The following is a 23,194-nucleotide window of genomic DNA, read 5'->3' as shown; positions in this document are numbered from 1 at the left end:
TGACATTCTTGTCCTGTTCCCAGGTATTGAATCCTCATTTTCTTTTGCAAGTCTCTATTGGAGTCTTTTATCATTTCGTGTGGTCTCCTGCTTCTAAGTTTCTTACTGATGTCCTTTGCTGCCCCACTTCTAAGCCTGTCTTCACCAAAGAGGTGCTCAAAGGATTTTTGTTTGAAACTGGAGAGCTATCTAGATAGTAAATTTTTCTTCATTATGAAGAAGAGGGGAAAAAATGTAGTTCAGATTTCCCTGTCAGTGACTCCCGATCTTTAGAACCTTCTTTGAAGTAAAGACAGATCTTGAGCAAATTCCCAGGTCCATGTCTCAGCTTAGGGATCTTTATTCAGTGCCTATTTGGGGAGCTCTCTGAAATCCAAGGTAAATCCTTTCACTTAACAGAAATTACATATTGCCACTAGTGCCCAGGAAATCTTTGTATTCTTTAGGCTATAATCTTGGGACCAGAGATAGTAATTTTCATCTCTCCCTTTGGTGAATTCATCTTTATCTTAGTCTGATCTATTCCTACAGGGGGTGTTTCCTTCTTCCATAGTGGAACATTTAGAAGCTTCTGGAAGAATATGGTTCAGAAATAAGGACAATCACATAAGGAATAATTTTAAAAAACAAAGAAGCACTTTGATTTCATACATGTTTCACTATTCCAACAATTTGTTTGATGAGGCTAATGGGATATTGCTAATATGCCTGCTTTACAGAGGAAGACACTGGAGTGAGGAGTATAAATGTAATTTCCCAGAATCATGTTGTTAACATGTGAAAGGGGTAGAACTTGAACTTAGATAATTCAGATGTCAAATCCTTTGTTCATTCCCTAAAAGCACTTATCTTCTTTTTTGTGTATCTACAGCAGATCCTCTTTTTCTATATCAGTATATTCTTCTTGGATATTCTGCCTCACCTCAGACTTCCAAACCCCAGCTCCCTGCATGTCTGAGCCTACTCACATCAAGGACTATTGTCCCTCACCAGCCACTCCCTCCCCTATCAATACTGTCTGTCCTGTGGTCAGTTTCCTCAGAATGTTGTAGAACACATGATTAACCTGTTACCTGAATTACTCCAGTGTACTTATAGCTACTACTAGCAGGGAATAGAACACATTTGTCAAACTTCTAAGAAGGAAATCTTCTCTCTGAAAAGGCTTCCGTTTAATTTTAAAATGTCAATGTGCATCATAATCACCCAGAAGACTTGGTAAATCATAAACTGCTGGGCTCCACCCTCTGAGTTTCTCATTTGGTGGATCTAGGGAGAAGCCAGAGAATTTTCATTGCTAACAAGTTCCCAAGTGGTGCTGATACTGGGGAAACTCTGCTTTGAAAATCACTGCTATTAATGACAGAACTTGGTCTCCTCTGTGTGATCATGCTAGAAGGAAATCCGGATTTTGATAAAATGGTGGCCACCTTGTATATTTGCCTTGGAGTGGTATGTGGGAGCCTGAAGAAAAGGATATTCCTCAATTCATAGGTTCTTGGAATGTCTGGGATGGTAGGGACCTGAGATTTCTTCCAGCCCAACCTCCTCATTTCACAGGCAAATAAGCAAAAAGGAAGACTGCAGTAGCTCTGAGGTTACAATTCAGGTGTCATTTTGTGCCCCTCTGTGAACTAGTGAAAATATAAAGCTGTACGTCCTTCCTGTCACTTATTTTTCCTCCTGCCTCGCTCCCTTCCCCCCACAGGCTACCTCTTCCCATTCATCCAAACAGCCAGCCTGCAGTGGGGGCTTTTATCTATTTTGTTCTATCATCAGCCACTGCCGTGCTTAATTTGTGTATTTTTTAATGGGGAAAGAAGAAAAATACCTTGCAAATTGGAAGTTTAAAACCCTTCCCATTTGGCTTTTCTTAATTAAATGTATAATTCATGAACCACTTAAGTTGAAACCATTGAATTTTTAAATATTTTCTCCACCGTCTATGACATTTGTCTGTTATTAATGATTGTGATGTATTTTCTTTATGATGATTCAGCAGGAACATTAGAACTGAATGCTAATTGGTCCTCCCTGAATCACTATAGTTTCACACTGACACCATCCTCTACAATTTTATTATTATTAGAAATGGCAGATTTGCAGTAAGCAGTTGAAGACTATGTGCTGCTCTGTCAAGCATGCAACAAATCCCATTTTCTCCAGAGCGTGATTATGTTTTGACATCTTTTACAGCCCTATATCGTGTACTGCAATATTTAAAATATAGACACAAAGATATATGCAATTATACCCATTATATGGATGTAATTTTTATTAGAGGAGAAGCATCTCCTGTGAAAGAGACCAGTACTGATCAACACTGACATTGGGAACTTCTGTTGGCCCTGTAGAAAGGATCTCAAGATTGGTAGCATGTTTCTTGAGGTAGAAAATAAATGAGCAGAATAAAGAGTCTGAAGCATAGTGCTCAGATTTAGTGGGTAAATTCCCCCCTTTGGAATATTCCAGTATGTGTGTACTTTACTGCAAACCTTGTGTAGTGCTCCAGGGTTAAATGTGGCTGGCTGTTAGCCAGTAAATCATGCTTATGTTAGCTCAGTGGTGAAAAGCTAATCCAAGAAAAATAATTTCTTTTCTGGGTTGAACTCATTGATATTTGTGGTGAGCAAGTTTATGATGCAAGCCAGAAAACTGCCCCACCTTTATAATCACTCCTATTTCAGTTCACATTTGTTTCACAATTACTGCTTGACCATCTAGTTTTTATTAGATATTTTATTATAATACCTCCTGTTTGGAATCATGGAGATGGCTGCTTTTGTGGCCTACAAACAAACAATAAAGGTCCTCTGAGTTCCTGTGGTTGTTGGCTTCCAGTGAACTCTAGGTCAGCTTCTGCACTGGCAAATCCTTCCTGGAGAAGGAATAAAAACTAAGCCAGCTTCTGGGTAAACTTCAGGGAATCCTCCAGTTCTAAGGAAGACTGGGCAAGTCATGGGAGAAAATACACAAGGACAAGACTTCCTCTTTCTTCCTCAGTTTCCGTCCTCCATGGGTGAGCTTAATATAGTGAATGTAAGAGATGGGCTACACCAGTGGTTCTCAACCAAGGATGGTTTAGCCCACGTGGGGTATTTGGCAATGTCTGGAGCCATTTTTCATTCTTGCAAGTGGAAGAGAAGTTGCTGCCAGTATCAAGTGGGTATAGGTCAAGGATGCCGCTCAACATCTTTGCAGTGCACAGGACAAACCCTGTAACAAAGAATTATCTCACTCTATATTGTCAGTCGTGTTGACATTGAGAATCCCTGGGCTATTTAAATGGTAGCAGACTATAAAATGAGAGTTCTGTTTGATGTGCTGAAAAGTAAGGAAAACATTCTTCCTGGGAGTGAACAAGATTCTGAATGTGGAGAGAGGAGATGCAAACCATGGGATCTAGAAAAATTAACTCTGGGGCTCTGGTCCTGCGTGGAGTGGGAGAGCCATAGTCTTTCTGGTTCTAATAACGAATCAGTCCACCTCTCTCGGTGGTGTTTACATCTTCTCCAGTAGAGATCAGATCACTTGTTATCTCCTGTTATACTTTCTTTAGTAATTATTAGGTGTCTGTTGTGGCCCAATTATGCCAGTCAAAATTAGTCAGTATACTAGAAGTAGTGGTGGTTAGACAGGCTCCTTTGAACTCCAGACACGTGGTCTTGTCCAATTTAACATTAACTTCTTTAACGTAGTTATTCAGTTTGGAAAATGGAGATGTTTTTCTAGAAAGTGTTGTAAGAGTTAAGGTATACCAAATGCTGAACTGAATGCCTGGTGTGTATTAGGCACTCCTTATCTTATCAAACCATCTATTTATGTATGGTAACTTCCAAATTTAGTTCTCCAAACCAGACTTTTCTCCCTAAACACATCAATTCAACTGACAACTCAAGAGTTTCCACTCTGCAAGCTAGACATCTGAAAGCTAACATGTCTTAAAACAAATTCTTGATTTCCCCTATCCCCAAATCTGTTCCTCTTCTATTGGCCTCGTCCCAGAATGTGGCACGCCTTTCTTCCAGTTGCTTAACCCACAGGCCTTGGAGTTATCTTTCACTGCTCTCTTGCTGTTACAATCTACTTTCAGTCTTTCAGGAAATTATTTCAGCTATCCCCTATAAATATATCCTGAATATGGCTACTTATGCACCTGCCCACTGATATCATCCTGGTTCAAGGCACAATTTATCTCTAACCTGAATCGTTCTCATCACCTTTTAACTGCTAATAGCTTTGTTCCTTTATGGTCTATTTTCAAAAATAAAGTATTAAAACTGAAACTCAGAGAAAGCATGTCATTCTTGTGCTCAGTATCATACAGTGTGTTTTCCAGTGTGTCTCACTCACTGGAAAATTCAAAGACTGCAAAATATCTTCAAAGTAGTGCTGACATTTTCATCTGCTCTCCTGTTTCCTCATTTTTCTTTGTCCACAAATGCCTCCCTGCTGTTCTTCCAACATGATACAGGCTTACCATGGGTCCTTTGCTCATGTTGTTCCCACTGCCCAAACTGCCTTTTCTCAATGTCTCACTCCTTTAGTTCTCTTCTCAAATGTCTATGAAGGTTTCTTTTACTTTTGAATATATAAGAGCAACATCCATCACTCCTGTTCCCTTTATTTTTCTCCATGGCTTTTATTATCATCTGCTGTATTTTTAAAATCATATTTGTTTACTGTGAGACTTGTGGAACTAAGGACTTTGTTGCTTTTTCTCCACCATATTCCTAAAACTTAATAAAATGAGCAGCACTTGGTAAGTATACAATAAATATTTGTTGAGTTAATACATAGTACAAATTCAATAATGATGGTTATTATTATTATTATTATTATTATTATTATTATTATTATTATTATTATTATTCCAACAGGCAACTATTGGCCCTATCTGCCTTTTACACATTTAAGCGACATTCAAGAGTCACATTGTCACTGCCAATTTGACCTGCCCACTAAGACAACACCACTGTCATTTACTCCAGAAATAGCCCAAAACAACAAAGTAATTGGGAGGAAAGGGATATGAAAATTTAGCATGTTTTCTAAATATAATTTTCCTCTTTATTATCTAACACAGTTTTCAGACTTTACTGGGAATGATTTTCAATATTAAGTTGAATTGTCAACATTTTTATTGACACAAACACAATTGCTATGCTCAAACAACAGTGCTATCTTTCTAGCATGGACATAGGTGCTCCAAACTACTGGCATAAATTCAACTGTTCTACAAACCTAAAAGATGTATCTGAGGAGAGAATGGAACATTTCCTCTAAAACGGATTTTAAACCCATGATTTTTATGAGCTCAGGATTGAGAGTTTTATATCCAGACAATAAAGGGAAAGAATGTGCTTTACTTTCCATATGGTGAATCTATTATTTCACAGTGAAGGTGATTTTAATTATTTTAGACAACATGTACCATTTCTACACTCTGTCTTTTTAAACAAAGTTTCATGTAAGGCCATGCTCGCTCACTGCACTCATGAAGATCGATCGACTGCTTATTTTCATATTCATCCAATAGCTTTGGCTCCAGGGGTTTTATGTTCACTTCAGAAGTTTAGAGGAAACTCTGCCTTCAGTCCTGTTGCAGATGGCTTATGCAGAATCTTTGTTACAAGTGACTGAGGCTCTATGCAAAAGCTCACCCTTGCAGTGAGTGAGAGCTCAAGGTGCAGAGATCTCTCTACATTACATTTTGAAGTCCATCTCAAGGCTCAGTGCTCCCTCCCCCATTTGAATTAGTAAAATAAATATTATATTGCTTCTTTTTGTCACATAAACCTGTGTGTGGAGGAATGACCTTAAAACTCTCCAGAAACATATTGGAGGAAAAAAAAGGTCTTCATTTAGCTGACTACTAAATTTTAGTTCTGCCCGACACCAAGAAGCCAATTATGAGAATTGTATTTTTCTGAGACAGGTATCCAAATTAAAAATAAGAACTATAATAGATAATGGAAGGGATTGTTAAATATAGGGTGAAGATCAGGGAAGTCATAAACTACCAATGAAAAAGTTGAGGAGAAGGAAAAGTGATGTCTAATGGGAAATGAAGTGTTTCAATCCAGTGTGCATTTTAGCCTTCTCTGTGTTCCTTCCATAAAACTTGCAGTAAAACTTACATTTCTCTGAAATCTTTTTGAATTATGTATTTTAGGATGATGAAAAAGAAGGATGAGTCTGGCTCTACTGGCATAGATTCAGTCACATTCACAGAGCTTATCTCTGGTTAGGAAATAGGATTAAGGAAGAAAATATACTTCTCTCCTTAGCATATAGAGAATGGTTCCTGTTTTGTTTCCAAATATCACATTTCTAAGACACACAGCAGAACGTGCCAGTTTTGTGTTCTGGCATTATTGCCCAGGTTCCTTTTCTTCTCCACTGTGGGTACCTTTATCCTAGAATAACCTTTGTCTGTAAACATCCTTCCCGGAAGAGGAGTACATCTGCATCTGCATTTGTGGTTACCCTAAAAATTGTTTAGGAAGCATCTGCAGGAATGTCTGCTCTGGAGTCTGATCTCCTTTGGTTTATTGGAAAGGAAGACCATCCATATAACAGCGCCTGTTCAGTTTGGTTTATGCTGATTATTCTATTTCACTGAGTTGTGACCAATCATTTGTGCGGGAAGTCCATTTACACATGTTTTTTTCTTTTGTTTTGGTCCTGGAGCTATTCTTTGCAGGGTAAGTGCATAGGATTCCACCTAGTTGATGATTTTTTTTTTACTCTCTTATAGTTTTTTGTTTTTCAAAATATGAAATACACTGAAATGTATTTGATAGGCCTGCCTTGTTAAGAAAAAAATTGCAAGTTTTTTGTGAATATACTACAGAGAAAGCATGAAGAATTTAGGATGTTCTGATAATATCAAGTTTAATAAATGATTTCTCCCCTGTTACTTGTGAGACTCATTGCTGCTGACTGGGTACATAGAAAAAGGCAACAGAACCAAACTGTCCAAAAAATGATGGAAGAATTTCAGACTTTCTGGTCTTCTATCACTGTGGAGTCTACAGTACTTTTCTTTATAAGGAGCTGTGTTAATATTTACAGTGAGTGTTTTTTACATATTAGATATAAAAATAGCTAGACCATGGGAACATTTTCTCCATCCTTCCCTGCTAACCCTATGTACACCAATTAATATACTTCTCGGGTGTGTCTATCTGACTGCCAAGTGCACGAGCAAACATGGAGCCCTTGAAGAGATGGAAATAGAGGAGGAAACAGTTTTTGGAAAGTATACTATGGTTGATAGTATACTAAAATAAACCCCCATTGACCCCTGCCCACCATCTGTGTGTGGTGGGACTTATGAATATGGTGAGACGTCTCCTTCACAATTACATTAGATTAGATGGCACGGTTAAAGAAAGTGACTTTATCTTTGGTGGAGCTGACCAAATCAGGTGAGCCCTTCATGGGATGGGATGCTTCTTGGCTAGAGAGATTTGAAGTATTAGAGGGAATTGATGCAAAGGAAATTCTCTGTTGCTGATTTTAAAGATGGAGGTGCACGTGGCAAGGAGTGTGGGCAACTTTTATAAGATAAGAATGGCCCTTGACAGCTGGCCAGAAAGGAAATGGGGACCTTGGTCCTAGTACTGTAAGGAACTGAATTCAGCCAACCACCTGAATGCTTTAGAAGTAGATTATTCCTCAGATTCTCCAGGAAAAAAAAAAATCCCATCTAGTTATGACCTTGATTACATATAATTACAAAGACAAATTACAGACAAATACAGAAAATTTCTGTCTCTAGAGCTGGCCCACTTTAAACCAGTGGTCTACTAATCCAGTTTATAGGTTATCTGACCTATATGTTCTTCTTCTTTCTTGAGGTCTTTCTTCACACAGTTCACCCTCACAAGAAGGTGAAGCAGGAAATAGAAGAATAAGGAATTGTTTTAATGAGCCAATTAAAGACAATCTAAGGGCTGCCTTTTAAAAATACATAACATTCATTTGCAAATATTTTTACTCTACACTACATTTCTGTTTTTCCTATTTAGAGTAAACAAAGTGGAAAATAATCTTCACTTCTGTCAAATCTCTTTGACCAATGCCAGAGCATAAAATGACACAGCCTGACAGCAAAAACAAATATGATTTGCATATCTTGTCATCTTAGATTATGGTCCTGAAAAAATTTTCTTATTGTTAAAAAAACAAGCACCATCAAATTTTTGTGTGCTCTGGAATAATATTTTATCTCAGATAGCGTTGAAAGCATTGCAACTCTTCCCTAATATTTCAAGTGAGCATAATGACATACCACTCTGTAATAATAGTGAATAAAAATATTGTTAACTTCTAATTAGTTTTTTTTTCTTTTTGTGTCAGCATTTCGCAAGATTGTATAAAAATGAAAGTAATGGAAGAAATATTTTCAAGATTTTGAAGGATCATAAATAAGGTTTAGGTTTAATATTAGAAGAAGAGTTGCTTGCATTTTATTTTAAATATTTGTTTTATCTGTTTCCAAAAATTCTCCCATTCCAGAGTGCAAATCAACTGTAGCAGAGGCAGCGGTGATTAAGAGCTTCTTAGGGTCTGGGAGCCAGACTGCCTGGACTTGACCATTGGCTTCCCTGCCTACCAGCTGCATGACCTTGGAGCATTACTTAACCTCTCTGTACCTCAGTGTTCTCATCTGTAAAACAGTAAGCATTATAGTATCTCCCTCGTACTGTTGTTGTATAGATTTAAAAAGTTAAGAGTGTTTAGATCTGTACTATGCAAGTACTTCCCATTATTATTAAGCTAGCTGTAATATAATCAGTATGATACTGGATTGTACTAAGTAAAATGACTTTGTGGATATTTTATACTGACTCCTTCAGGTTCACTGTTGGTTGAGAAACTACCAAACTATACCAAACTGTATGGAATTACAGAAAATGCAACCCCAAGTGGTTAAGAATCAGTGGGTGGTTTAGATCTCTGGCAATAGGCTAATTCACTGGCCCATCTCCAGATTCTACCAAAGTGGAGAATTGTATTTACTGGTTGATTTTCACCATTGCTAGGGGTTATTTTGATTCAGTGCCGTCCAAGGTTTTCTTCCAATTAAGGGGTAACTTCCCTCTTCTAATAATTAATGTGAAGTTGCCAAACAAGAGTGCTGGAATTCACTTCTCCATAGAGCCCGATAATAAAAATAAAATAACAATCTTAGCTTTCTTTTTTAAATAAAATATTAGCCATTACATTAATCAGTTTACATTCATTAGCTCATTTAACATTCACAACAATAGTACAATATAGGTATCAGTGTCTCTATTTTACAGGTGAGGAAACCAAGCTTAAAAGGTTAAAAAAAATTGTCCCTTGTATTTCAAGGAGACAAGCACCAGATTACAACTGTCTGACTGCAAAGCCCCATTGCTCTTATGTGTGTATAGTGTCATGCTGCACCTCTTTAAGGACATATCTGTTGAATGGCTGATTGAAGAAGTATTTTTAAAAGAAAATATTTGGATTAAGACAGTTTGGATACAACAGGATAACCAGAAGAACTTTCGTTGTCCCTTAGATTTGAAGAAGGGCTACCATTGGCTTTAAGTCCTGATGTGCCTACTTTATTCTTCCAGTGACCCGTTAATGGTGTGACCCAGAGTAGCCCCATCATACCTCCAAAGTGTGGTGGTGGGCCACAAAGAAGCACCACACCTTGACCTTCTCGGACGGACACTGTGCTTCTTGTTTTAGTTTCAAAGTCTTCAATATCTTGAACAACAAAGAAAAGCAGGTTACAAACTAGTTATTTTGCAGGAAAAAAAAATTTTGAGAAGTTTCAACTTACTGTCAACAGTAATGAACTCTCACACTTATCTGACCAGAAGATTTTGTTGATTATCAATTGATATACACTGATTATATGTCTCAAGATTTTGTCTTTCTTTCCTTCTGTCAGTTTAATACAATTAAACAGAATATATGATAAAGACATTTATTAACATAACTCATTTTCTGTTTACTTTTATTCTCCCAGGCAGCCTGTAGGCCAACAGGAAATTTTTTAAACTCAGCATATATTTACTTTCCCTGCCTAAAGAAGGTGCAATTTTTAAAAGGTATGTAGCAAATTTTCTATAGTCTTTAGTATCTTACATTAATGGTAACCATTTTGATGTGTGGATGAAGTCTGTGAGAATTTAGCATGGAATATTGTGAGGGAAAGCGCTTTAGGTGACTGAACCAATGAGAAGAAAGGTATATTTTCTAATTACTCTTGATCTGCTCCTTCGCAAAGCAGCTTCATGGTCTTACTTGGAATGTTGTCACTTCCCACAATACAGAAGAATCTTAGACATTCAGTGTTGAAAGAGATTTTGCTAGATATCCTGTTAACCCTTCCATCTGAGCTACAAATCTTTCAACATTCCTGGAAAAGAGTCACCCAGCCTCCAGGAAGGGCTAAATTGTGTAACTTCTCTGAACCTCAGTTTCTTCACCCATAAAATTCCTTTATTTATTCTTTCAGTAATTTAACAAATTTATATCGGATCTCTACTAAAAATTAGGAAGCGTATTAAGGGCAGAAGATATATTGGTAAATAAAGCTGTCATGTATTTGCCCTTACTGTGCTTACTATTTAATAGGAAAGGTAGAAGATCAACGGAGGGGAAATGTGTGTGTGTACACACACACATATATAATTTATATATGTATATAAAAATATATATATAAAATTTTCACATTCTGCTAAGTGTTGTGGGGTGGAGACTGCTAGTTGTCTTCCAAAATGTACTTTCCTTTCCATAGTAATAGATTTATAAAACAAATACTGTACCTTTTCTAACCAGAGGATACATTTCCCAGACATATTTGCAGCTAAATATGGTAAACAGAAACTTCTTACCTATTTTGAAACTTCCACCTATTATGTTTGAGAGGAAATATCGAAACAAAAGTTGATGTTCTCCACATACTCACCTACCCTTACCACCATCTAGATTGCCAAGGACATGAGAGGTCTTATTGGAGATAAAAGACCATTAGCCTCAGTACTTGAATGACTGCTGGAGCAGAACCACAGCTGATACTGAACACCCACTTTGGACTATTATATTAGATATAAGTAAATGTCTATGTTGTTTGAGTCATTTTGGGGGTCTCTTTGTTACAAGTTTACCTTTTTACCCTAACTAAGATATCCTGTGAAGGAAAAAAACAGTGCAGATCTGATGGATGAGAAAAAAAGATAGCCATTCAATGATGATCTGCAACAGGGAAAGAATCCCTTGCAGAAAGAAAAGCAGGACTGAAAACCTAGATGTGAAAAATGGCAGGAGAGTTTCACGATATTGAAAGGAAGCACATATTGGGCAAGGTTTTATGAGACTGCAGTAGTAATGAGGACATTATGAGCTATTATATTACATTCAGATCATAGTAAAAATACAAAGGAAACAACTTAATAATATATCAATGCAAAAGTTGACTAATATCTGGAATATTCATAAATGGCATGCCATCAGTGATTACAAAAAATGTACTAAATTTAGGGGAATACAGTATAGCTCAGTGGTGGAGCAGATGCTTAGCATATATAAGGTCCTGGGTTCAATCTCCAGGACCTTCATTTAAAAATAAGTAAATAAATAAGTAAAACTAATTACCTCCTCCTCTAAAAAAAGATAATTAAAAAATGTACTAAATCTAAAAAATGGACCTAGACAGTTATTGGAAAGGAAGTCATACAGTTAAGTTAAAAAAATGCTTAATATGATAATAACTCATTATGGAAGTAAAAAGTAAAACCTAAATATGAGCATCTCTTTAAATTGGTGTGGAGAAAATTATAGAGTGATTTTTTTTTCACATTGGTTATCTCAGTGGACTGAATGATAGATGTAGAAGTGGAGATTATTACATTTTTTACTGACACCTCTCTTTACCTTTTAAAATACTATAAAAATTACGAATTGGGTGTGCTTTTTTAAGGTTTGCTTAATTTTAATTACTATACTATGGTATAATTGCAGTAAATTATTGGTGTGAATTAGAGGAATTAAAGAGTTATATTTTGGATATCTTAAATATGTATTATCCATGAACTATCTAAGTGACAGTATCATGTAAGCTATGAAATATCCCTGCACTCAGAGAAGAGGCAAGGTTCAGATTTACAAGAGTAGAATTTGTCACCATACAAATAGAATTTAAAGCCATGGGAATGGATGTAATCCACATAGGATGACTCTCAAATTTTTGGTATAAGCGATTTGTAAATAGTCATCTAGGATTAAAGCCTGAAAGTCTTCCAATATTTACAGTTAGAATAGAAGACTATGGGGAAAGAAAGAGAAGGAAGGGAGGGAGGGAGGGAGGAAGAGAGACAGAGAAATACAAAGAATGTAGAAAGCAGCATCTAAGATATGGGATAAGATGTGGACAGAAAATGTTACTGGATTAGACAATATGAAAGTCACGTGTGATCTTGATAAGAGAAGTTTCACTGGAGTTACAGGGATGAAGCCAAAGTGATCTGAGGAGTAAATAATAGATAGTGGATTAGGTCATGGAGATCGCAGGCATGTAAACTCTTTATAGTTGGCTATGAATGGGAGGTAAAATTTAGGGAGAACAGGAGAGGGTTTGGAGAGTGAGGGAACTAAAATGATGTAAATGATCAAGTAAAGAAAGAGGTTGATGATTTAGGACACAAATTAGGGTGAAGTCTGTGAAAAGCCAGCAGAGTGGTAGCCAGAGCCCTCGTAGAAGGACTGACCTCTGTAAGACAGCAAAAGTTAAGACAAAGGTATATGTGCTGATAGACAAAGACTGCAGAGCTGTGAGTTGGTTACATGACAAAGTTTTTGGTAGCCGTTTCAAATTTCTCAGTGAAACTGACAGGAGAGTGCTGGGTGGATCATTTGTAGAGGTAGAAGATGCAATAAACATACCTACTTAGCAGCATTGTCGTAGGGATTCACTAACATAATGAATTTAAAGTATGTAGCATACAGCCTGGAATACAGTAGGTCCTTTTGTTATGTGGTAATTACTATGATTATGACATACCAAGCAATTAGGGCATACCGTTACATTTTCCTCTGACCAATTCAACGTTCATATACACTAATGTACAAATACAAGTTGAAATAACACACTTCTAATAAAATAGTTTCTAGATGGATGATTCAATTTATAGATTCAAAACATCCACATTGTTTATCTCTCCAAATAATAGTATTTCCCTTTCTTCTACACATTGCTTACTGCTCATGAAAAGTAAAAGAGTTCAGTAAAATAAATGCACTAGATCCAACACATAAGTAACTCAGACACACACACACGTGCACACACACTCTCTCTCTCTCTCTCTCTACTTTTAATAATGAAAATATTTGTCCAAGATAGACTCTACTTACTCCCAACTAAACCCCTTCCCCTTCCTCTTTAGTGGTCATTAGCTTTATACCTGCTTAGGATCTGGAGCACCTTATGTATTTCTTCTAGAGGATTTTTAACCAAATATGCCCCCTTTCCTCTTTAGCCATAAGGAGAGATTAAATCAGCCTGGCACCGTTGATGTAAACTATTGCCGTGTCTTGAGTTTGCACCATTGTACACGTGACTCAATAAGAATCACACTAACAAACTGTATTTAAAACTAAAAATCAATATAGAACTCATTGTTTCTATTTCTAGCAGTAATAACAGGTGAGCAGCTTAAGGGTTTTTTCCCCTTACTGTTATTATTGAAAGGTCCCATTAAATTGTCATGACTTTTTAATGGTCACAAAAACAAAAACTGTAGCAAAGGAGTAATGAGAAATTGAATGATTCTATGAAATTAACAAGCTTTTTATTAAATTCTCTCAGTGTCACATTGTCAGTGTTCCATGCTCACAGTAACATCAATCATGTTTTCAGTATTAATCAGAAGCCTTTATAACACACTGTTGATAAGGCCATGGATCCTTTAATATATTCTGTGTTCACTTCCACTTAAATAGCATCTGCTTGTAACGTAATTTCTCCATGCCTTTTATGATTACAATGGGGTTTCTATTAGCTGACATGAAAGGAAATCAACTTTTTTCAAAAGTCACACAAGCTCTATTAGCAATCAAAACATAGTCATTTGAAAATAGTACTAGCTCACAGGTTTTAATTAATAATTCAGATGTTAAAACTGTTTAATAGCACATAGAAGATAGACAAGATATAATTTTGCCTTATTTAAATTAGATGCCATCTTTGTGAATCTACTTTGAACAAGATCTGTTTCAGGTATTCAACCTGTATTTGAACAGGTACCTCTGTGCTAGCCAGAAACCTGATATAATGGATTATTTTAAAGCAAAATTCACTGAATTAGGTAGACATACAAACATCCAATGACATTTTCTTTGCTCTGTAATGCCTTTAAAGACTCTAGATTTATTCTTCTATAAGGAGAGGCCAGAGAGAACCGCTCTTTTCTATTTTTGTCCTATCCATTTTTGCTTAAGAGAAACATAGCTTGGCGTGAGATTTTTCTCTGAGACGGTCTCAAATTCTATAATGTTTGGAGAAATTCCCGCAAACCACAAAGGTGACCTGCCCAGGCTGTCCTTGTGCTCAAGGTACAAGTCCTGCTGTGCTGGTTGCTATTAAAGACCCCAATTGTCGAGGTTGCTCTCATTAAGCCATTCTGATGACCAGGAATTATCGGATCCTGTGGTTTTATTGCTGGTTTTGGAGGAAGCATTTGGCAGGAGCATAAGCAAAAATGCAGTCACAAACAAGGCTCTGTTCCAAAGGCCAGCAGGAAGTGCCTGAGAATGGCCCATAAAATGAGCTTTAAAGAATTACTGGGCCATATGCTCTCTCCTGGAGCAACCAAGGTACAGTGGAGGGACAAGGGCCACCAAAATGTACTTAAAATTAAGTCCAAGCAATGCTAAGTATTGCAATGCCTAATTGTAAGGAGACTACGTCTTTGCAGCTGCCACGTGTAGGAATGAATCTCAGCCCAATTAAAGCGAGAAAACTGTGTAGTTGCTGCCAAGGCCTGAGGATCAAAATCAGAGGATGTGCTTGGCGGTGCCAACCTGTCACAGAAGGAGACCAGTGGTTTGCCAACTCTCATAAGCTGGGAAGAAGACTGTGGGTATCCAGAGTTTATTGACCCTGACCAAGAGAACAGCACTTGAAAAGGCAGGGATGGGAAGAAATATTCACCAGGAAAACATCCATGCTTTAAGTAGGACATAATGTAGTTGAGTTGTTCACATATAAGTCATACCGTTAACTGAGTCTTTCCTCATTTGCTAGTATGCATTATTTTATTTTAATGTTAAATATTCTTTTTCTTTTTCATATATCAAGAATAACCATTATGTGCCAGACACACAGTGAAGCAGTTTCATTGAATCCTCATCATCAGTGACCCTGGAATGTAGGTATCAACGTCACATTCATTTAACAAAGGAGGGTACTGAGATGCATAGAGGATCAGCAACTGACTGAAGAAGAACTGAAAAGGAGATAGTCTGGTTCCAGGGCTCACACTGTCAAACATGATGCTATTCTGATTTCCAGATGTTAACTGGGATCTCCCTGCCACTTACAACGTATAAAATTGGCATTAACTGCCACTCTGTGTTCAAACAAACACATACAAAAGCTCAGTGCCTTTCCAAAGAGTTCTGCTAATTCCTGAGTTGGTGTGGGAATGCTGTAGGTTTTAGAAATAGCTTCCTTTCTGATATCGTCACACCTCTGGATACTTTTTTTCGCCCTTCTCCAGGTGTAGTTCTTGATTTATCTCCACCGTTTTGTCCCTGCAGACAAGGAACTCAGCCCCTTATCTTCACCTATGTACCCCTCCTACACACACACACACACAAATATGAAGCACCACCAATACCATACTTTGTGCCTGTAGTCAATCTTAGGGATTTAATAAGATGTGACCCAAATACCTTAAAATCAGATATTAGATATTGAATTCTTAAATGACCTTTAGCCCTTCCCTTCTGTTGCTTTTGTCTGTTCTCTCTTTTCTACAACATCCTCACTACAGTCTTCTCTTTGAAGAGTGAGGGAAACCAAAATCTTCCCAGTTTCCTCTGCACAGAAGTTTACCGCCCTCCAGCTCCTACTACCACACTAAGAAATTGATGGATCTTCCCTAGTTCACACAGCTTGTAATTAAAGGAAATAAAATATAATTCTACATGTCATAGCTCTAGAGGGCATTTGCTTAACCACTAGGCTTAACTGCCTAACTAGTGCTTCACCCAAGATAGAGACCGTATGATCTGCCCCCAGACCCAAGATGATGCTCATTTTCTCTTTCCTCACCTCAAAAGCAATTTCATTTATGTGTTTCTTTGAGGACATTAAATCTGATTTTAAATTCTATAAGATTTCTTTCACCCTGCTCCTGGCTTTCCACCAGTCAAATACTATTTTCCCCCTTTGCAGATCCTTTTGAAGAAGTCTCAGCGTTCAAAGCTTGTGCTAGAGTAAACAGGACTGAGGATACTTGCTCACCTTCGTGATGCAGTTCCCACATTGCAGGTACATGCTTTGTTTTGGCCTACGGCAGAAACATCTTGTTGGGTGAGGAGAAGCTGATACCCTGCCCAGTGAAAGGGAAATGGTAAAAGATACAAAGGATAATTCTGTAGTTTTGCATTAGTCTTGCAGAATTCCCAGATAAAGTATATGTAACTTTTGAAATTAAAACACTCTTCATGAATCTCAAGACATTATAGTGAGGTAATTCTGAATTCATATCTCCATCAGTTTTCCTCTTCAAAGAGGATGACTCATGGAGAATGCCAAAATTGTTCATGTTACTGTTCTGTATTTCTTGGGTGGTTTTGAATAAGCTGAAGTTCTTGGTGTTGTAATTAATTTTCCTAGGCCTTTATTAAGTGTCATACAAAAATATCTCTACTTAGACCAGTTTCATTTTCCACCATCATTTTCAAGATGCTATATATTTAGTTACAGAGTTTGCGACATTATTATGCTTCCTGGCACAACTCAGTAGCATAACATGACATAACCTAATAAAGCACAATGCTATTGTCAAACTCTGTAAAAGAGGCAATAGCTAAGTCTTGATATTAGACATAAATTTGGAGTGGTAATATGCAAGCAGGAAGTAAAGAGGTATTTTAAGAGATTCTGGTGTCAAATCTATTTACAGTACAAGTTAAAATTCCTTCTTATTTGGTATAAATTGATTTTGATAAAAATTCATAAATTAATAGAGAGCAAATGAATTATTTCTTGTTTTCCTGGGAATAATGAATTCACTGAGAATCATTTTTCTTATGGTGTTTAAGAAAAAAATATATAGGACAATAATGAAGAGCGGGTGATACATTCTTTTCTATCAGCCAGCATCAAGGTTTTCAGAGAGATGAGCATTTGATGAATAGAACAAGTAAACCAATATGAAATACTTAATTGGTCTTTTATAATATACATGTAAGACTGGATGTGATTTTTCTATAATGGACTCATTTGTCTGACTAATGGTGGTAAGAGTGACACTTAACGACCAAAAAAACAAAACGACAACAACAAAAACCCCACAATTTCTAGACATGGCCCATCTTCAATCTTGCTTCTTATTGAGTTTGCATATTCCCTACAGTTAAAACTGAGAGAGTGAAAAAAATAAAAAAGCATAAGAGAAGGATGGAATGATGTAACTTTGATAACATAGGGTAGACTGATATGTCCAATTACTGAAGAGTGCAGATCCTCAGTGTTTCTGAGAAGAAGCAATTTAAGGAGGCAGGCAGAGATTAAACAGCCCACTAATGAATTCTGTATGAGGTTATTAGTGATAGGACAAAATGATCAAGAGCACAGGTTTAGAATCAGACCGTGTGGGTTCAAGTGCTAGCCTCACCATGCATTAGCTGTTGATACACGGCAGATTAATGAGTCTCTTTCTACTTCAGTTTTTGCCACTTTAAAATGAAGCTAACGATAGTACCTGTCTCAGAGGAATGATGATGTAATGTCTTTAAAATGCTTGGAAGGTGTTAAGTACTAAATAAGTGATGCTGGGGATTTTAATTATATTATTAATGATCTACATATATATCACTAAAAGGTAGATGGTCAGAATTTTCAAATGGGTTTTATTTTCAGTTCTCATCTCAGTGTCTGATGATGTAACAAAACATATTTTCTAGAAGACTGAGTCTGAACTCCCTTTCCTGCTCACTCAGTGGCCATAGCAAATGCTCGGTGAATAAATGAGGGGGTAAAAAAGGCCAAGTATGTGAAATTTATTTCAAGCACTGCCACATCACATTGTGTTTTACTATAGAGAATGTTCTGCCAACTTGACACAAGTTGTCAGATGAGGGTCTTGAAACTCTCTGCCCAGAAAGATACACAGCCCAGCTGGAGGCAGAAGTAACCTCTTGGCTTGGTGTGTGAATAGCCAGAAGAATCCTAGGCTGCCGTCCTTCTTCCTGGTTTTGGGTTGTACTCATTGGCAAACGTTCATTTTCCCATCTTTTGTTCTGCGGGGAGGCCAGTGCCAGTACCTTTTTAGTCAAAGATCTCTAAAGAGATTTCTTAGGGCTATTTGCACTTCCTGGAATTAATGAATGATGCAAATATTGCTCAAGTGCAAAAAGAGGAGTATCTAGAACAGGTCACATCCTCAGGTGAAAAAAGGATACACCACAGCATGTGGGAAGATATCGGCTCAGGTCTGTACGTGCGTGTCAAAGCAGTCTTTTTTCCAGATGGAACATTTGAGAATTTTGCTGAGGAGCCCTTAGTGGCAGAGGGAACACATATTCCATTGTGAACACCAGAGTAGCTAATCCAAAAGACACTAGGGTTTTATTAGATTTTGGTTAAATAGTTGAATGCAACAACAAGAGCTATCCATGGGTTCAGTGAAAGGGGCTTTCCAGCACAGGGGAAGAGAATTCTTATTTACTGACACACTTTCCAGTTCCTGGAACTTTATTAGCATCATAACATTATACTTCACAGTGGCCATGAGAGGTAGGGACTATTACCCTGTTTTATAAATAAACACATCAAAGTTCAGAAAGATTAAATAATTTGCCCAAGACCACACAGCTAGTAGGAGGTCTGAAAGGGACTCCTTCCTAAACCCTGGTTCCAGAAGCATTTTCAGCTGTTCTGGATACCACTCTGGTTTCTCCATAGAGGAAGAGAGGGAAAAAAACAGAGGAAGGAGAGAAGAGCAAAAGAAGAAGGCAAAGCAGAATATCTTTTTATCCAACAGTAAGTGAGCACAATCTGCCTTGCCTTCTCAGGAAGAAAGTCCTAGCCTCATACTTAAGTCTTTACAAGAGGTAGCAAAAAAACCAAACTGACCGCTGGCCACCAGGGGTCTGAGGGAGTTTGGCCAGAGGCTCAGTTGTAATTAGCACTTGTGCCAATTCATCAGCAAATGAGGCTGGAAGTACTAGTTTTGTTGTCAAATCAGGTGAACCTGTGTCCTTTCAGGTACCATCCTACTCATAGCTCCCTCTCCATCCACTTTAGAGATGCTCTTTAGAGTAAAAGGGAAAGATTTCCTTGGAGCAAGGCTCCAGGCCTCTTGATAAGAGGGGTTAATGCAAACCAACACACCTACCAGGGTCCTTTCTGACAGAGCCCATAAGAAGTCCTTTTATTATTCATTGTGATGGTTTAATCAGAAAGTCTGATTTCAAAATTTGCAACCTACTCAACCTATATTAGAATATAACAGGTAGTTTTCAAGATAATGGGGCAGAGCCCCTGGCTAAATGTGTACTACAAGGAGTGACACATGAGAACACTTTTAACGAGATCTCCCACACACGTTAGCTCTGAGTTTACCAGAGTTTTTATCCTACTGACTTCAATTTGAGAGAACTTGCACAACTGGAATTAGGGAAATTAACTTCATAGTTGTTGCTAAGTACTGGGTTTTTTGTTTTTTGTTTTTTTCTATCAAATTGTTTTACTCTAAGCAAGGTCTTTGGAGTCAGTTGCATCTACATTTCCTTTGCAGCTTTCACCAGCTTAGCCCTCAGGGGAACTGAAGTTCACCAATAAGGACCTTTGCATGCATTGTCATTTAGAGACAGAAAGAGAGGGAAAGAAAGAGCAGGAACCAGAGTCGGAGTGGACACCTAATATAAATAGAATTTCATTCTTTTCCCAAACACTTTTCACTTCTGTCATCTTTGTAACTACTTATATGGGAACGATATTGCCAGTGTGTAGAATAGGTAGAGTTGGTTGTATGGGTGTTTTGCTTAAGTGTTATGCAAACAAATATTTTAACATTTTAATAGCTATGCATTGCTTTTTAAAATTCCCTTCTATTTATGATGAATGACACTAATTTTCTAGATACAGAGGTAATAAATACGTTCTGTCAAACAAATGTACTTACTGAAAAATCAAAACAATTTTATTGGAAAAAATAATAATAGTACATGTGGTACCTGGATATTTCAGATTCTGTGAACGTAATGTATAGATGCTTAAAATCTGGGACTGGTTTAAGAAAATGGGCCTTTTGAATTACTGAATATATGGTGGATCAGGAGATAGGACACTTTTGAGAGAACCAGAGTGGTTTGTTAGGAATGAACAGGGATGGGCTTGGGGGATCAGGGGAGTCAAGGAAAAAGAAGCAAAGGAAAATCAGCTCACAGAATGCTGAAGGACTTTTTAGAAAGAAATCTATTCAACTTAAAATGATTTGTGTTCTTCTTGTGTCAATACTCCTTTCCTTCCCCAGCCTTCCACAAGTGTTTTGATATAAACCAAAGACTATGTGAATGTGTTTTAGCCAATGGATTGTGTTATAATGGACAGAGTTAAGAGTGCCATCCACTCTTGGATCAAAACCAGTCTGGAGAAAAGAGGAAAGGCTCTAAGAGCCAGGGTGAAGACAAAGATGGAGCTAGAAGTGATGGTAGGAATGAATGTCCAGTGGGAGATGCAGAAATCTAGACACTGATTTTCCCATAGAACAGTGACTGGATTTCATCTAGATTTTAAGATGCAGAGAGTGCCAGCTGGAAAGGGTTTCATGTAAATGAAATAGGTGTGAGTTATAATACTCATTTCTGACAAAGTTGAAATTGGTACTTTCAGTCTCAGGCTCTTTCTTCCAAGTCTCTCAGGCTCCCTTGAAGTACGTGCATCTCCTAGACAGGTGCTCAAGAAATACTGGTTGATTTAATACATTCAAAAAAGAAGTGAATTGCTTGCATTTCATTATAATTTATCATAAGAATCTAATGTAGAATTTATTCATTAGTTCCTTTATTCATGGAATTGTTTATAGACCCTACTTAACTGCAATTGTATGACTTCCTTTCACAAATTGAGTATATGGGCTTGTTTTTGTATTCCCAGTAAATAGCATAGTGCTGGCACACAGTAGTTAGTAAATCTTTGCTTAATGAATAATGAACTCAGAGAAATAAAGATGACTTTAGATAGCTTCCAAGTTATTTAAACCACCATATGATATGGTCCTTACCACCTCTTTTCATCTGTAGTTCAGAAAACTACAGACATATAAGCAGTTTATTTTCATGTTTCTCAGAGCACACTAAGTTTCCTACCGTTTACGGCCCTCAGCCTTTTTATTTCTTCTATTTGAAAAATCCCTCCTGGATCCCTGCATGGCTGGATTCTTTGACGTTCACATCTCAACCTACACTCTACCTTCTTAGGGAAGGCTCTCCTGACCAACCAATCTAAAGTAGCATCTCCCTATCACTCCCTATTTTTCTGCCGAAGGTCTAATCACTGTCAGAAATGATGATTGGTTTAATTTATTTCAGTTTTTCTGAAATAGATTATAATCATTAAGAGAAGAGGGACCTTGTTTTCCCCATGGTGACTAGGTCAATGCTCATAAAAATAAGGTATTCAACAAATACATGTTTTGGAAATCGAATAATTGTAACTCTAAACTGAATGAGTAAATGCAAAATACTACTTATAAAGTCCATGACCTTTTCTTTTTGAATTAAAGAGAGAATCAGGCCAATTTTTGTTGGATCATAGAAGAATTCACAGAGAAGAGGTTAGGGTTTATTCTGAAAAATCATGTTGTAGTCAGACTCCAAGATGGCCCCCAGTGAACCTGCTTGTGGTATGTACTGCCTCCTTCTGGCCACATTGTTCCAAGATCCGTCTGTGTGACCCTCAGGGTGGCAGCAATTATGCACATCACTTCTGAAGTTTGGTGTAAAAGACCAAGACCATGGCCCAGAGGAGAGAGACAAACGTATGAGCAGAAGGGAAGCTTGTTTATTTTATATAAAAAGAAAGAGTGGTCATATAGGTGAAAGAGAGTGTTTGGGCTTTGGATTCAGATAAGCCTGCATTTGAATTTAGTTCTCGGATTTATAAACTGTTCCTAAATATGCTTAATGTCTGATACATAAAGGATATTCATTCAGCAAACATTTGTTGAAAAGAAGAATGGATGAGTGAATCTAATCTATAAAACTTAAAAAAAATTATATTATTGGATTATTGTGAGAATTAAATGAAATGCTGCAAGTGACCTGTTTAATACACTATGTTAAATAGACCTTGATAGGTTATACGGTTATCTAATAAGTATGTACTCTTATTATGCATATTTTACATATGAAATGCTAAACTCCAAAAGATTAAGAAAACTTGCCCAGAGGTCACTGAACTAGTAATTAATTGGTGGAACTAAGTTTCACATCCTGAGGAGTATGACCTTCAGTTTTAACCACAATACCACGATGCCTAAATGACCAACTAGTTGATTTTCTATTACAGTCTAATTTCTGCTACAATCACAATCATGTGTTCATTGTTTGGTCTGGGTCTTTTTGCATGGAAGGGATGGAATTTACTTAAAGCATTCTAAACTAAAGGAGCGGTCAGGTTAAAAGTATCGAGAGACATCTCATGCCAACAAAGTACAAGAAAGTTGTCTGAGAACAAGAAGGCCAATGGCCAGCTGTTCCCTCCCTAATGCCCTCGTTTCCTTTGTCCGTGGGCGTCATGGTATCTGTCATCTCTGCTTTTCTTTGAGCATCTGCTCCATTCTCTTCTCTGCAGATCAGTCTCCCTGTGTTTACTTTATAGTTCATGCACCTGTAAAACCTCAGACTGCCATCATTTTGGCTTATCTCAGCCACTCTATACGCTTCTCAGCTCCTGAGCTTATCATGA

General features: G+C 37.3%; 1 protein-coding gene across 1 annotated transcript in view; it reads right to left on the bottom strand.

Moving 5' to 3' along the window:
* CNTN6 (contactin 6) overlaps window positions 1-23,194 on the bottom strand; it is a 146,751-nt gene that overhangs the window by 93,541 nt on the left and 30,016 nt on the right. The window contains 1 exon segment of the mRNA XM_072940774.1: window positions 9,658-9,753. Coding sequence (XP_072796875.1) covers window positions 9,658-9,753 — 96 coding nt within the window.

The sequence above is a fragment of the Vicugna pacos genome, chromosome 17 (genome assembly GCF_048564905.1).
Source record: "Vicugna pacos chromosome 17, VicPac4, whole genome shotgun sequence".
Lineage (NCBI taxonomy): Eukaryota > Metazoa > Chordata > Mammalia > Artiodactyla > Camelidae > Vicugna > Vicugna pacos.
Note: the sequence above shows the minus strand (reverse complement) of the source record. Positions and strands in the feature narration are given on the sequence as shown.